The 16,757-nt window shown below is 37.4% G+C and overlaps 1 protein-coding gene across 1 annotated transcript in view; it reads left to right on the top strand.

Moving 5' to 3' along the window:
* The window catches only part of TTC27 (tetratricopeptide repeat domain 27), a 142,130-nt gene that overhangs the window by 21,831 nt on the left and 103,542 nt on the right, over nucleotides 1-16,757 (top strand). The window contains exons 6-8 of the mRNA XM_010581214.1: nucleotides 3,449-3,613; nucleotides 7,625-7,761; nucleotides 12,729-12,841. Of these exons, the coding sequence (XP_010579516.1) occupies nucleotides 3,449-3,613; nucleotides 7,625-7,761; nucleotides 12,729-12,841 (415 nt within the window). The remainder of the gene's footprint in view (nucleotides 1-3,448; nucleotides 3,614-7,624; nucleotides 7,762-12,728; nucleotides 12,842-16,757) is intronic.

Genomic DNA, 16,757 nt, shown 5'->3' with positions numbered 1-16,757 from the left:
TAGGGGTAAGCTTTTTGAGACAAAATTGTTGTTGCTTAGTTTTAGTATAGTAAGGCTTTGAATATTTGCGTGTTACATTGTACAGTACTTCTAGATTGTATATTTTCTAAATATTTGCCTAAAAATATCTATACATTTTGTATTATGAAATAAGTGGTGCTAGTGTATTTCATTCTGATAAGGAAGGTTAAGGAGATATGTTTGTAATATTTTTTTTAAAAAGCTTAGAAACTGTAAATAGTCATCTTCTCATTTCTAGGTAATTTTTTTGTTGTTCTGAGTATATGTTCCATAGATGCCCAGCATCAAAGATATTTGGATGCCAGTGGTTTTGCAGTTCTATTTGAGTACTGCAATTCTTGTTTGACAGAATAGTTTCATTATGTTAACTTTAGAGAATGCAGAGCACATGAAAACACTTGGGTTCTGTTAAGTAGGTAAAATTTGTAATAGAGAAATTTGTAGCACATTTATGTGACTCTTACTTTTTCTTCTTGGAAATACCTAAAAACTTGGAACAAAACTGAAAGAGACATAATCATAAAATTAATTAAAATTCATTTACTAGATGATACTGGGTAGACATACAGTAGTTTGTACAGCCCTGATCTGTGTAGAGGATGCTGCTGCATAGCCACAGATACTATATAAGTACTAAGATGTCTGTTTTCAGTGACCTGTTTTGAAACTCCTCCTGGATATGGTTTTCAGAGAGGGTGATGTAAAGTACACTTGAATCTGTAGTGAGTTTTTCCAGGCAGGTTTTGCTGCCTGCTGCCTCTAACAGTTTATTTACTTTCTAATTAAAGCCATCTGGTATTTCAAACAAGTACCCTCATATTCCATAAAATAAATACTTAATAAACCTTTTAAATAGTCTTTGATTAGGGGTTGAAAAACCCACTTGCTTTTTCTGTATCAACTTGACTAGAAAACTTTGTCTTAATTACTAGAGAAAAAGATATTCAAATTCAAGAGAAATGATCTTTTCTATTTAAAATATATTGTTCTCAAGTGTAAGGTTAACATCATTACCTGAACAGAAGACAGCTGCAGTGATTTCCTGCTGTTCTGAAGCAGCTGTTGTGCAAAACCAACAGGGCTCAGGGCCGTTTCCCATCCATTTGGTCCTGTGCCAAACATGGTATGGGATGCCAGAAGGATGTCTTAAGGAAGTCTGGGACATGGGTGCTTCTGTGCAGCTAAATCAATACTAGTAATGATGTGAAGCTTTCCACAAAGGTCCTTGAAGTCTCAAATGCCTAAACTTCCCAAATTTTGTGATTAGCACTGTAAGTAAATGATATTTAGATAGGTAGTGGTGAGATAATTTCTTGATGTATCAATTTAGTTCATTATAGCAGTATATATAGGGTTCTAGCACAAGTAATTTTATATTCAGATAATTGAAACTTGTTAGGTATGGAAAAATCAAGAAGTAACGTATGATTATAGACTATAACTTGGATTTTTCTTTGTAATTGAATCAGAATCATTCAGTTGGAAAGTTGCGTTTTTTGCGGTTTCTACATGTGTACCTGCACATTCAGTATCTCATAAGCTTTGTTGCACTGACAATGGCCCTTTCAGGATTTAGTGGCTCAAGCCATGCTAAAGAGTCAATGCAAATCTGTTTGCATTTGTATAAAATTCTTAGTGAATTTTTGAGTGCTTTTAATAATACCTCATAGAAAAAAATAATTATATTTTTTTCTTGTGTAAATACTATTTTTGTCCTTTGGGAAACCATCAGAGTGGCACTGTATATGTATAGAGTATGAAAAGCAGGTAAAGATGGCAAATGTCCCAAATCATTTACTGAAATTGTTCTTTGTAAAAAGAGTTGGTTTTTTTTTAAAAAAAGCTTTTGCTAGATAGACAGGTTTTTTATTGTCCTGTGGGCATTATTCTCTTTCTTTTTTTAAAAAGAGAATGTGTTTAATGATAAATATGGACAAAAGCATTCAAGCCTCAGATTGTTTCTTAATGAAGAGTGGACATTACTTAAACGTGAGGTTAACTTTTAGCTAACTTTCTCAGTTTTGAAGTGATACGTTTGAAATCGGCTTTGTGTTAAAAGCAGTGATTAAATTGAACAGACTTTGTTTTTAAATAGTTGTAGTCTCTTCAGGGTTTGTTTTTTTAAAGATTAAGATGTAATCTGGTGCATTTTCTATCCTACTTCAATTGAAAACCATTGGAGTAATATTTTTAAATTACCAGTTTGCTTTCTTTAAACAAAATATCTAAATTCAGACTTTGAAAAAAGTTAAGTTACTAACCAGGCTTTAACCATGCAAATTCTTATTTTCTGAATTAAAAAAGAATGTTATACTTGCTGTGTAAAAATATGTTCAGACTTAGCAGCTCTCTCTACTAATTGAAAGATTTTGAGGATTAACAAGTACTTAAAAAAACCCCAAAACACCTAGGAGGTTTAAACAATAAATATGTTCAGGCTAGAGTTGACTGCCAATGTCTAAATTCAGAAGTCATAGAAAAATGTTTAAAAAATCCTTGATGATACTAGTTTTTCATATAGTAAGACTTTTTACTGATCTTAATAGAGCGTGTTTGAAAAATTAAGCATCCGTTAAGTAACATAGCATCTGTGTTAATCTTGGGTACTGGTCTTTTTAGGTACTGTGATGCTGTGAGTTTTGAAAGAATTCTATTATGTAAATACCTTCTGGTAAAATAAAGCCCAAAGCAAAAAAAGTTTACATCTAAAAATAATTCACAGGGATTGATTTCAACTTAATGGTCTGTATTTTACTATGCAAGAATATTCTTTTGTCATTTACTGTATTTTTATAGGTAGAATTTAAATATAAGAAATACAAATGCTTCTATGCTGGATGAAAAAGTATCAAGTCTTCTTTCCTAAAGATTTCAGTTTTATTTACAAAGGTATTTTCTCCTGTTCAGATGAAGAGCATGATCATTATCACTCAGCGAATCAGTAATTATTTAAAAAAAAAAAAAAAAGAAAAAACCCACCCACAAACAAACAAAAACCGCTAAAGAATCCTAAGTCCCCATTCAGTGCTCAGTCTGCTGGTGAAGCTTTTTCTCATTTGAAACCTGCTACTTGAGGATATTACCTCAGTATCCTGTATTCTGAGTTCCTATGTTCTTTAGCAGGTCCAAGACAGTTGTTTAATTCCTGCAAGAATAATATATCCCAATTTAGCTTTGCTGTAAAATATAAGAAAAAACATAAACTTTTCTTTGTTCTAGTAGTAATCCTTTGATACAAAACTTGAAAAATACTTTAAGTAGTGCATATCTTTTATACACTGACTGTGGATTTTACATGTGTGGAGATGTGAAGAACAACAGGTTTGCTTTAAGCATAACTCTTTCTCTCCTGGTGTTTTAAATGTATTTTAAAAATGTCATTCTCCTGGACTGCATCCTGATAGCTTTTCTTTTTCTTAATTTGCAGTGACAGAAGCAGAAACTTTGTTCACAGGTGGTGAAGGCTGGCACTTAGCAGTTCAGTTCCATCTTGAGTCTGCCTATACATTTTTGTATTACTATGAGTATAAAAAAGCTAAACAATGTTTCAGTGCAGCTAAAGACATAACAAAACTGCAGATTAATCTGACAGGTAAGTTTTGCTTGTACAGTCTATGAGGATGGTTGGTTGGACCAAGCTACCCTACGATTTGTTGGGGGTTTTTTATGTACCGAAGTAAAAGAACTATATTTTGAACGATCTTTACTTTTAACTGGTCGGACTTACTTGTCTTCTAAGAATTAGCATTGCTTAGAAAAGGGAAGAGAAATATACCATCTGGTTATAGTATCATCCCTAATATGCGGGTCTGAGCAGGTGTAGTATTATGATCCTTCCTTCTCGTGTTTCATATAAAATTCTAGGTCTAGTTGTCTGTGTTACAGGACTTCTGAAACTAGTTGGTGTCATGATGAATATTTTTGTTTATTTGGAGGCACTTATAAAGAAGTCTGCATGATGATTTGATGCAGTTTTTCACCTTTTATGCCTAGATCTACTCCATGTAAATAGCATTTAAAAGTCACTTCCAGGACTGTTATCATCGTAGGAAATAAGTAGAAAAGTCAAATTTCTGATGAACAGAAATATCAAAGCTTCAATCACTATGGAGACTTTATAATTATCCTTTCAGAACCTATTCTTTGGAGTCAGGAAGGTCAGATTGCTGCACTTGTAACTTCATTTAAAATTACATGTATGGGACTGGTCTAGCTGGTCCTGCTAGGTAATCAAAATTACATAAAATGCACACTTCTTCTGTGTAAGAACTTGCGGTTGTGCCTGAGTAGAAATGCAAAAACCTTTATGTAGGTGTTTTCTATAGACTTATTAGTGGAAAGGAGTAAGGAACTGAAACTTGCAGCCTCTTTTCCTATCCTATTATACCACTGTATGTCACAAGGCTAGCTGTTCCTTTATATTTATATTGGAGCTGCACCTACCCCTGCTTATATCCTGAGTCAGTTTAATATTTTAAAAAAAACCAACAAAAAACTCCCCAAAAAAACAAACCACAAACAACTTTTGTGGAACTCCATGCTCACTTTTTCAAAGGTTTTAAAGGTTTACTTTGAAAAATCTGTAATGAAAATCTTGTGGCATAATGTTTTTGCACAACTATGAATTGATCATATTCAGTGGTATCTGCTTAAAACATAGGAGAAATTTCCATATATTTGTTTAAAGAGTTCCATGTGTTTCAGTTGATCCTACCCTTTTTTCCAATGCACAACATATACTGTATTTGTGACAAGTTCCATGTGTGGCATGTACTGCAAACTTGATATTATAGGGTGGTTTTGTTTAAAATTAATGTAAATTTTTCTTGTTTATTATTAAAAGCATCAGTGCCTGTGATGATGCTCAAGCTATAAAAATTTAATTAACTAAGAACAAGTAAAATCAAAACGGCAGGTGGCTACTCACAGATATTACTAAATTTACAGCTATGTATTGGAAGTTTTTTCCCTTTAAAGGAGACCTTTAGATTTTGGATTAATAATTTCCTTAAATCTAACCTAGGAAAAAACCTGCTGTTTGGAGGGGAAAAAAAAAAAAGTTTGGATGCAGGGGAATTTTATGGGGTTTTTTTGGTTTTTTTTTTTTATTTCTTTACCAAGAGGTTATGCTAGTCCCAGAGGGAGACTCTGATGATATAGTCTCTTGGAAAAATGTTGTGAAACTCCTAAAAGTTCTGTGGTTTATCTCCATAAATCTATTAGAATAGTTATGAAGGATGTCTAACCTGAAGGCAAATGAACTAAACTGAATGTGTGGGAATTATTGGCATTCTAGACAAATTCATTTGACATGCATGTTTTGGCTAAATGGAAGGAATGTTACATCATCAAAAAAGACTTTGCTTTAGTGTAAAAATTCAACCTCTAGCAAAGACATTTTTAAGGCTTTTGGAAGGGATTTCCTTTTTAGGAATGGATTTTAATAGGTTTTTATTCCTTAATGGTTGTAATCCTTACTAGTTGAACATTTTATGACAGCATGGAAACTTACGCTGTTCTTAAAGAGAGAATTTAGAACCAATATTTTCCAAACTTATTTTAGAAATGTGTGAATAAATCATACTTGTTTTGGGTTGTATCCTTTTTTAAGTCCCATTAATCCAGGTCTGTGCTGTATTCATCATTTATTAAAAAGCATCCTTATATCCCTCACAATGAGTCACAACCATCAATAACTCCACAAAACAATTTCCAGTAAAAGAGAAGACTGTGGTCCTTCTTACATATAAATTTACTAAAATGAAGGTTAGTAATCCAAAATAAACTTAGAAGATTAATAATGCTGAACTCTGAGATCTGCATATTGTCTGCTTATTGTTTTCATGCCCAGTAATGCATCCCTGGGAACTTCTAATATGGAACAGAAAGTAAAGTCTCTGTGTAGATTCCATCTCTTTTTCTGAGGATTTATGGTGGTATAAAGCAAGCAAACTGTTCCCCCAGCTTAAACACATATGATATATATTTTCCAAATAAAAATGATTATGTTTTGTCCCTGTAATAGCAAGGAATTCTTTGCTTTAAAAAATGGGGTAGGGGGTGTGTGCATCTCAGAGCATAAAAAAATCAGTTTCTGGGTGGTAGCAAGTAAATTTCTCAGTAACCAGCATAGCTTTGCAAATGTTTTATTCAGCTGTTTAAGCAGTAAGGCATAATAGGAAGTGAATTACAGCATAATGGTTTTCAAGCATTATTAAAATTGGAAATTGAGTGCTACTGTGTAAAATTGGTATGAATCATTATCCAGTATTTCTCTCTGCATGTCTCTCTTCTCTGCAGTGTGCCTTGTGATTTTAAGGTGGTATTTTTAGAACCTTTTTATTTTTTTCATAAACTCTTAACACAGGCCTTTCCCATTAAAAGGGATGATTGGAGGAAAGGAGAAATCAGTTTAATATCTGGTTTCCCTACTGCTCTTTTTCCACCTCCAGGAAGAAAAGGGAGTGAGTGCTATTTCAGTGCCTGTGCCAGGTGATTATTACTGACAGTGGCCTCATCCTCACACCTTTGTCACATGAGCAGCCAGTCATCTTTACCTCAAAGATTTTTATGCCCTGCAAAATGTTCAAAATGATAATGAAATTAACAACTTAATCTTAACTGGTTCTGCAAAAGCAGCAGTGGATCAGCATTCAGTCCTCTGTTTCTGTTATTTGACTTTCACATTTCACATTATCTGAGCATTGTATCATACTAATACTAAGTAAGCAAACCTCCAAATTTTATAGAGTAATTTTTAGCTCCATTTTGACTCTGGTTAGGATTGTGTTATTTGAAGTTACTGTCCTGAAATTGTTCTATGATTTCTGATTGCAGCTTGCAAACAGGTTGAGGAAGCCTGTTTGAGGAAGAACAGACATGTTTTTCTTTTCAATTTGGTATAAATGTCAATTGCCACATTGATAACTAGTAAAAGTTGTCTGAGGGTCAAATAAAGAACTGAAGAAACAACACAGGAATTTCACATTGTGCGTTCTGAATATTGATTAATTCAGTGGTCAGCCTTTATTGGTTTGCTGTTTCACGCTCTCCCATGTTACTTTTACAGTATCTTATGTGTTGTATTATGGTAATGTCATGTCTGTGATCCCTCTTCATAGACCTAAGTCTTCAAATGAAGATCTGAAATATTTAAAATGATGGCCTGTAAGATATTACAGGTTTTTCATTTGCCTAAATGTCTCTATGTTGTCATTAACTTTTAGCAGGCAAATCGAACAGTTGTTTGTGGTTTATTGCTAGGGAATAAGTAGGGAACTGATGAAACTTGATGACTGTGAGTTTTCAAGAGACAATATGGTGGGTTATGGGGAATTTACTGAAAAGTGGCTTTGCAAGACCTATCTGGCTGTGTTTGTATGTTTGTAATGTATATTTCTTTTGCATGTCATAGCTAGCAGTAAGAATGCATATAGTTTGCTGCAAACAGATCGAGCAGAGTGAAATGACTGCTAAATTTCGTAGGTTAATTCTCAGTGTGTTTCTCTTTCTATTTTGCTTTTTTTGTGAGTAACTTTCTAGTATATGATGGAATACTGGGTTTTAGTGTTCATTAATATAAACTTATATTAATTTTCTATAGGTGCTTTGGGGAAGAGAACACGATTTCAGGAAAAATATGTTGCACAGCTTATTTTGGATGTCCAAAGAACAGATGAATTCCTCCTTCCTCACAATGAACTAAGTCCAGCTCCAACACCTCTAGAAAACTTAACAATGGTATGTATTTGACAAAAACTGGTTTAATTTCTTGAAATGAAAATGTTCTGAACCTTTTCTTGGGTGTCTGCAAGGGAAAAGCATGTGGTGCCTAGGAGAAACTTAATTATGATTTCTGAAAGATTTTGGAAAAGATGTGGGGCAGTTGTTTGCCTAATAGTAAAGAACATGGGGTAAAACAACATATGACTGTCTGCAAGACAGATGTGGCTACTCAAGTAAAAGCTGTTTGCAAATGTGATCTACAGTTTATGTATTAATTTCTAGTGCCTAAGAATGATGAAGTTAGGAGAACAGGTGAGACAGATTTCAAAATATTCTGCAAGGCATCAGAGAAATGCACAAACATGTTTAGTAACAGTGTGAAGATAGGAAATTGGTCTAGGTATTCCTACTGACATGAATTATGTGACTTGGCCCTACTGGTCCTAAGGGTGTGCATGATGAATTCAATTTGTTCAACAACCACTGAATTGTTTCAGGATGGCATTTTGCCTTCATGAGGAGAAGTTCTGGTTGGGATTTAAAGTTATTTCAACTTCCTAAAGAAGCCAGAGATAAATTGAGGCATTATGGTCCAAGATTTATCCTTCAAGTTGGAGAGCTTTTATCAATAAAGGTTATGCCTTGATAGACTTCCAGGTGAAGCAGGGATCTTAAGTAAAAGAATTTGACAATACTTCTCTATTTCTAAATTGAACCACAAATATCTTAGGAGACTATCCTAGCTTTTTTTGTTTGTCCATTACTATGTCATTAGTGTTGTATTTGATTTGATGAAAAGAGATTGACTGCATACATGTCACAACTTAGAACGATGTATAGCAACCCATTTAAGGATAGTGAGAGCTCAGGGGAGGCCACTTGGTGAGTGTCAGGCTTAGTTGTAGACTTCAAGTACAACTTACCTAGAACTAAATTAGAGGATGCATTGTTCTCAGAGAGTCCGTAACTGGGATATTGTTTGACTATTTTTTCCAGTTATTTGCAACTTTCTGAAGAATTTGCCTTTGTAGTCTATATCTGATAAGTACTTTAGTTTGGAATAAAATAATGACATCATCTCAGTAAAAAAGGGAACACTGTTTTAGGCTCTAGGTGTAACCTGGAATGAGATATGTTATCCTTGCCAATAAAATACTGTATGCATATGCCCTTTTAGTGAACAGACCCAAAGATACTGAAATAAGTTTAGCAGAGAGTTTGAGAAAGAAAATTGGCGTGTTTGGAACCTTTAAAAATTAGTCATGCTTATGTTAGCCACAGTTTCCTACTAAAATTTTACTGAATGTATCTTGAAAATAATGCCAGAGAAAGTAAGCAGGTCTGCTCTTACTGAAAAGTAAAAATGTGATGCTAGAAAGGACTTGAGAGGGTTTGGCTATAGGGAGGGTGTTGAATTTTGTGCAAGTCTGAGCAACTGTGTCGCATAAATCTGTCATACGTTACTCGGGCTGCCTATTAAGGAAAGTTAGCCATTCTGTTCCAACAGTCCACTTCTGGGGAAAAAAAAAATTAAAAATCAGAACCTTTTATTTCTGCATTTTGTGCGCGTCAGATGTTCTAGAAAATAGTATTAATAGAACCATGTGCCGCTTTGAGGAAGACCTGGGGTATTTGAAGTTCAGATATTTTATTAACATCATGTGTGAGTGTTCTGTCACAGATATTAGACCAGGCTTGACTAAGTAGACTCTCCAGTTCATGTTTGTGTTGAATTACCAGTTAAAGGTTTGGGGTTTTTCCCCTTTTTCTAGCATGTCTTTATTGATAATGTAGTACCAAAATACAACTTATTCATGTAATTTGTCAGTCTTAACTTAATATTGAGTCCTAGTGTTTCTTTTGCCAGGTCTGGTCTCAAATTTGACAGACTTGGGTGTATTTTGAAGTTCTTTTAGCTAAAATTGGAATTAATGCTATTCTTCATCTGCCAAAAACTACCAACAACATCATTGCATCTCTGTCTAAGTTTAGGACAGGTGCTTGGTGTATCTTGTATACTTTTAAAAGACTATTCATGGCAAATGCATAGAAGCTAAGTCTTGAGAGGTGCTGAGAATCTCCACAGAATTAATGTATACGTATAGAAAGCTAAAAGGCCTGTGATCATGCTGCGATCACACCTCTCAAGTGTTCTGATTTTACATCTGCCATCCACAGATAAAGGAAAATACTCTATTTGTCTAAAGATAGGAATTGTTCTGGATGAGTGGAAGATTTCTTAAGAGAACTATACTCTGCCAGTATGTATAAAGGTCAAGTTGAGACTGGTCACGCCTAATTTTCATCTTCTTTGGAGTGCTTATTTGTATGGTCTTAAAGTTTTCCCCCTATTATTGTTCAGTAAGAAGATTGAACATGTTATTTTGCAATTAAGCAGTCAGTAATTTAATTCCATTAAAAATACAACCCGTACAGCAATGTGACCAATTGTTGGACTGGTACCTGGGCTGATTTCTTGTCAAGCACTTCCTGCTTCCCTCTGGTGCTGAGCAATTATGTTATCTGTTCTCTCAAATGGCACTAGAAGGAAAACTATTTGCATTTCAAAATAAATATTTGAGATTGTAAATTCAAAGCTTTGCTCACAGGTCAGTTTCTGTGACCTGTCATCTCAGGCTTGAGGTGATGCATAAGGACTCTTGATATGAAGTAGTTTTTTAAAATAGTTTGATTAGTTTTAAAAAATTCAGAGCTGTTTTTGTTTTGAGGGAATGAGGAATTTCTTTTAAAACTCTAGCGTACACTTGCAGTGCAGTTCAGTTGATCAATATTCATAGTGAAGTTAAAGCAATCAGTATTGTTTATACAGACTAGATTTTAAAGATTATGTAGACCAGAAGCTGGAAATTTTTAACTAATTGCCTTATAAATTAAATTGTAATTTATGTTACATCTAATGAAGTGGTATCATTATACTAGCATAGTGCTGTGTTCTAAAATAATTTTCATCTGGAAGTGGTAGATAATCCTTATATATGCTAATGTAGTAAGAGAAGAAAATGATGGTATTAAATATGCCTTCAAGAGTGGGAATATCTTCATTATCCCCTTAAATAAAATAAACTTATTTTCTTCACATTTGCTGTCAAATCACAGTTTAGTTTCATTTATATAGTGATAAAATACTGTCAATGAATGAAGATAACCCACTTCAAAGCATTCCTGTTCACTTTTTGTTCTTCTGTGGACCCTCATGTTGACCTTGCCAATGGAAGATATTATATTCATTGGAAACAGCTATTACTAGGACATAGAAGAGAAACAAATAGGAAGTTCAAAAACTGTTAATATAAATCCATTTTCTGTTTTTAATAGATTATAAAAAATACTACTGGTAGTTAAAACCCAGTAGTACAAGAATTAGTTTTAAGGACTGGTTTTTTTGTTAGTTTTGGGTTTTTTTCAAGGGAAGGAGAAATAGTATTACAGCTACCTCCTCCTTGCTTGCAGCCAAAGGAATCTTTTGTTGTTTGCAAACAAATGCAAATTCTATAAACATAGTAATTTATACTTTTCAGCCACAGATTATATGACTTTCTTCTTTAAGTTAAATGACAGACAATGAACTTCAGGTAGCATGCTTGTTTGTAAAAGTTAAACTGAATACTCCTTAAACAATACGTTCCAGAGGAAATTTGATGGAAAGTCACAAGTACTTCTCCAGCAGCAAACCTTTCAGAATACCCCTTCTTGCCTTTACCAGGTGTCCTCATTTCAGCTGGGATAGAGTTAATTTTCTTTCTAGTAGCTGGTATAGTGTTATGTCTTGGATTTAGTATGAGAATAATGTTGGTAACATGCTGATGTTTTCAGTTGTTGCTAAGTAATGTTTAGACTAAGTAAGGATTTTTCAGCTTCTCATGCCCAGCCAGCAAGAAGGCTGGAAGGTCACAAGAATTTGGGAGGGGACAAGGCCAGGATAGCTAACCCAAACTGGCCAAAGGGATATAGTCCATACCATGTTGATGTCATGTCTAGTATATAAACTGGGGGGAGTTGGCCTGGGGAGGTGGATCGCTGCTCGGGAACTAACTGGGTATCAGTCAGCGGGTGGTGAGCGTTTGCTTTGGGAATCACTTGTATTGTATATTCTAATGCTTTTATTATTATTATTGTCATTTTATTATTGTTATTCTTATCATTTTTAGTTTCTTCCTTTCTGTTCTACTAAACTGTTCTTATCTCAACCCATGGGTTTTACTTTTTTTCCCCTGATTCTCTTCCCTCATCCCACTGGGTAGGGGGGAAGTGAGCAAGTGGCTCCGTGGTGCTTAGCTGCTGGCTGGAGTTAAACCACAATACCAGGACGAAGTACCTGGAGGTGCTGCCTCAGTGGGTTTTTTTTCAATCTATGTTTCATTAATTTGTACAACTCCTTTAAAAAAAAAAAAAAAAGAAAAGAAAAAAAAACAAGGAAAAAAGAGGAGGACCAGTTCCCTGTATAAGGAATTTAACTGTACTGGCAGAAGGCATCTTTCCTTAGTTGCACTTTGCTGATACTTAAAAAGAAATCCATACATTCCTAGAGGTCCATGGTCACTAGCCTGAAAACCTGCATGTTAGGAAGGCATTTAAAACTAATCTGGTTTAGCTTGTCTGTATGTATTATATATGAAATAGAGGAGGAAATTGTTGATAATACTATGAGCAACAATTTTAGAAGGAAAATCCCCTTCAGCCCTTATTTAAGTAGAAAATCAATATTCAGGTAACCTTAAAGTTGCTCTGATTGCTCTTCCTCCTGCATGACAACCAGTATACTCGTAGCAAAAGTAGTTTGGATGATGATTCCTTCTGCTGGCTTAGTCAGTTATTCTATCATAATCATGGTAAATTGCTTTCCATTGTGTCGTTTGTATTATCCTTTTTCAAGCAAGTCTATATCTTTTCATACTTTGAAGGCATAAATTTCTCTGCAACTGTTTCTATCTATTTTAAAATATTTTTTTCTCCTCCAACAGAATTATGATTTAAATGATGATACACTGCTTAATGAGATGAAATTAGCAGATGCTGATCAGTACAAGGTGCCTGATTTGTGTGCCGAAGAGCTTGCTGTAATCCTTGGAATATGGTAAGTTAGTTCACAATTACTTAAAAATAATACTGCATGAATCATTGTGATAATGAAATAATGAAGTGGTGAGTTGATGGGACTTTTTTTCCTTCCTTACATAGCCTGGCTAAAATGCTAAAAGATTTGCATTATACATGGATAGCATTTTCAGTTACCTCAGAGTGAACGTTAGTGTCCAGTTCAGAATTTCAGCAATGTTTCATTAATTGCTACATTGTTCTTTTATCCTGGAAGATCATCTTGTTCTTTGTGTCTCAGATTAATCATGTTTCAAATGTCAGGTGGCATTAGCTACCATACAGTGATAACACTGGTAAATTTTGAAAACATATTTCAGGGTCTGCAATGGTCAGCTTACTATGCGGATCAACCATGTCTTTCAAGCAAAAAGCTGTCCTGCTGTTCAGTGCAATGGGAATACTTGTATAAATTCACAGTGTCCATTGCTAGATATAAGCTATAGTAAAAAGTCCTTGTGGTTTGCACCTAAGTTTTTTTTTCTTTTCCTGGCTTTCAGAAATTATGTGCTACATGGGTGTTAGAAATGGCACAGAAGAGCAAAAAGCAGCTTGAGATTTGAGGATCATAAGCTGGCTGCTAATGAATAGCCTTATTTTCTAATAGAAAAATACTTTTTCTATGACGTAGTGTCATTTAGCAAATGATAGTTATCACACAATATTTTGTGTGTGATTTGTTTCAGAAGTGTTAGTATGTCAAAGTAAAAATGATGATGTTGATGCAGTATTGTGGTGGGTTGACCCTGACTGAATGCCAGGTGCCCACCAAAGCTGCTCTATCACTGCCCCCCCTCAGCTACACAGGGGAGAGAAAATATAATGAAAGGCTTGTGGGTCGAGATAAGGGCAGGGAGAGATCACTCACCAATTACCGTCACGGGCAAAACAGACTCGACTTGGGGAAAATTAATTTAATTTATTACCAATCCAATCAGAGTAGGGTAATGAGAAATAAACCCAAATCTTAAAACACCTTCCCCCCACCCCTCATTCTTCCTGGGCACTGCTTCACTCCCAGATTCTCTACCTCCCCCCCCGCCAGCAGCACAGGGGGATGGGGAATGGGGGTTGCGGTCAGTTCATCACACATCGTTTCTGCTGCTCCTTCCTCCTCAGAGGCAGGACTCCTCACACTCTTCCCCTGCTCCAGCGTGGGGTCCCTCCCACAGGAGGCAGTCCTCCACAGACTTCTCCAACATGAGTCCTTCCCACAGGCTGCAGTTCTTCACAGGCTGCTCCAACATGGGTCCCTTCCACAGGGTGCAGTCCTTCAGGCACAGGCTGCTCCAGCGTGGGTCCCCCGTGGGTTCACAAGTCCTGCCAGAAAACCTGCTCCAGCATGGGCTGCTCTCTCCGCGGGTCCGCAGGTCCTGCCAGGAGCCTGCTCCAGCACGGGCTTCCCACGGGGTCACAGCCTCCTTCGGGCACTCACCTGCTCTGGCGTGGGGACTTCCGCGGGCTGCAGGTGGATATCTGCTCCACTGTGGACCTCCCTGGGCTGGGGGACAGCCTGCCTCACCATGGTCTTCCCCACGGGCTGCAGGGGAATCTCTGCTTCAGCGCCTGGAGCACCTCCTCCCCCTCCTTCTTCACTGACCTGGAGGTCTGCAGGGTTGTTTCTCTCACGTGTTCTCCCTCCTCTCTCTGGCTGCAGTTTCTGTGTCGCAGCAACTTTTTTTCCCTTCTTAAATATGTCATCCCAGAGGCGCTACCACTGTCACTTATTGGCTCGGCCTTTGCCAGCGGCGGGTCCCTCTTGGAGCCGGCTGGCATTGGCTCTGTCGGACACAGGGGAAGCTTCTAGCAGCTTCTCACAGAAGCCACTCCTGTAGCTCCCCCCCCCACCCCAACCTTGCCATGCAAACCCAATACAAGTAATCATCATTTATACCTCTCAAAGCCCTTTTCTGATCTGAGCTGCAAAATGGTGGAATCTGCAGTACTGCTGAAATATCTTGCCCAAGCCAGAAGAAGGGCAGGAGGTGAACAATAAATGAATACTAGTTCCCAAGTCTCAGACCAGTGTTTCCTGTGCAGGGGCACATGGATGTTACAAGATCTATCTTTGTGATAGAGAGACAGCAATAGTAGGCCAGCAAAAGGCTAGTGAGACGATTCAATGGCATAAGCTAACAACCCAGCATTTGGAAGTATTTTCTTTGTGGTGGGGGGCTTTTTGCTTGTTTTGTAGCACACATTATATTTCTCTCCCCTCTTTCCCCACTTGCCAAAATTTTCAGTTATTTTTCCCCTTCTTGTCCCATAAAGTGCAGTGGAAATCATTAGTGGAGAGAAGATTGTTTCCTTTCATATGCCCATTTCTCAGACTGTAGCTTTTTGAAGGGCCAGACACTTGCTTGGCTATATAGTTGAAGTCAAATGTGAAGTTGCATGTCTGTGGTTTCAGCTATGGCCTTTAACCATTCAGCCCATCCACTGTAATCAGGAATTCATGAGTGGAATACGTACTGTGGCTTTGTATTTTCTTTATTCCCCAAGTCTTAAACTTGTTTTCTATTCAAGGCCACATCTACATCCAGTCTGAGGACAAAGAAGTGGAGTGAACAGTGGGTTGACATATGTTCTTGGCCCAGTGACTTTCAGTCTTTCACACTGACTCAAGTCAAGGCAAAGCCTTCCCCTTCCTGAGAAGCATTTTCATGCACACTTTGTTTTTTAACACAGTATTGTCTTATATTCATAGAATCATAGAATGGTTTGGGTTGGAAGGGACCTTAAAGATCACCTAGTTCAAACCCTCCTGCCATGGGCAGGGACACCTTCCACTAGACCAGGTTGCTCAAAGCCCCATCCAGCCTGGCCTTGAACACTTCCAGGGATGAGGCATCCACAACTTCTCTGGGTAACCCGTTCCAGTGTCTTCACCACTCTCACAGTGAAGAATCTCTTCCTAATATCTAATCTGAATCCACCCTCTTTCTGTTTAAAGCCATTACCCCTTGTCCTATCACTACATACCCTTGTAAAAAGTCCCTCCCCATCTTTCTTGTAGGCCCCCTTTAAGTACTGTAAGGCTTCCATAAGGTGTCCCCAGATCCTTTTCTTCTCCAGGCTGAATAACCCCAAATCTCTCAGCTCTCTCACAGGAGAGGTGTTCCAGCCCTCTGGCAATCTTGTGGCCTGCCTCTGGACTCACTCTAACAGGTCCATGTCCTTCTTATATTGGGGGCCCCAGAGCTGCAGTACTCCACATGGGGTCTCACAAGAGCAGAGTAGAGGGGCAGAATCACCTCCCTTAACCTGCTGGTCATTATTCTTTTGATGCAGCCCAGAATATGGCTGGCTTTCTGGGCTGCAAGTGCACATCACCAGGTCATGTTGAGCTTCTCGTCAACCAACAGCCCCAAGTCCTTCTCTGTAGGACTGCTCTCAGTCCATTCTCTGCCCAGCCTGTATTTGTGCTTGGGGTTGCCCTGACCAAATCTGTCAGGCATGATTTGCCATTAGTGAAACCATGGTGGCTGTCACCAATCACCTCCTTATTTTCCATGTGCCCTAGCATAGTTTCCAGGAGGATCTGCTCCATGAACTTGCTGGCCACAGAGGTGAGACTGACTGGCCTGTAGTTCCCCAGGTCTTCCTTCTTTCCCTTTTTAAAAATGGGGGTTATGTTTCCCCTTTTCCAGTCAGAGGGAACTTCCCCAGACTGCCATGACTTCTCAAATATGATGGATAGTGGCTTAGCCACTTCCATCTGCCAGTTCCTTCTGGACCTGCAGATGCATCTTGTCAGGTCCCATGGACTTGTGGACGTTCAGGTTCCTTAGATGGTCTCAAACCTGATCTCCTGCTACAGTGGGCGGTTACTCATTCTCCCAGTCCCTGCCTTTGCCTTCTGCGACTTGGGCAATGTGGCTGGAGCGCTTGCTGGT

This window comes from Haliaeetus leucocephalus, unplaced genomic scaffold, assembly GCF_000737465.1.
Source record: "Haliaeetus leucocephalus isolate CR32 unplaced genomic scaffold, Haliaeetus_leucocephalus-4.0 Scaffold752, whole genome shotgun sequence".
NCBI classification, from domain to species: Eukaryota; Metazoa; Chordata; class Aves; order Accipitriformes; family Accipitridae; genus Haliaeetus; species Haliaeetus leucocephalus.
Note: the sequence above shows the minus strand (reverse complement) of the source record. Positions and strands in the feature narration are given on the sequence as shown.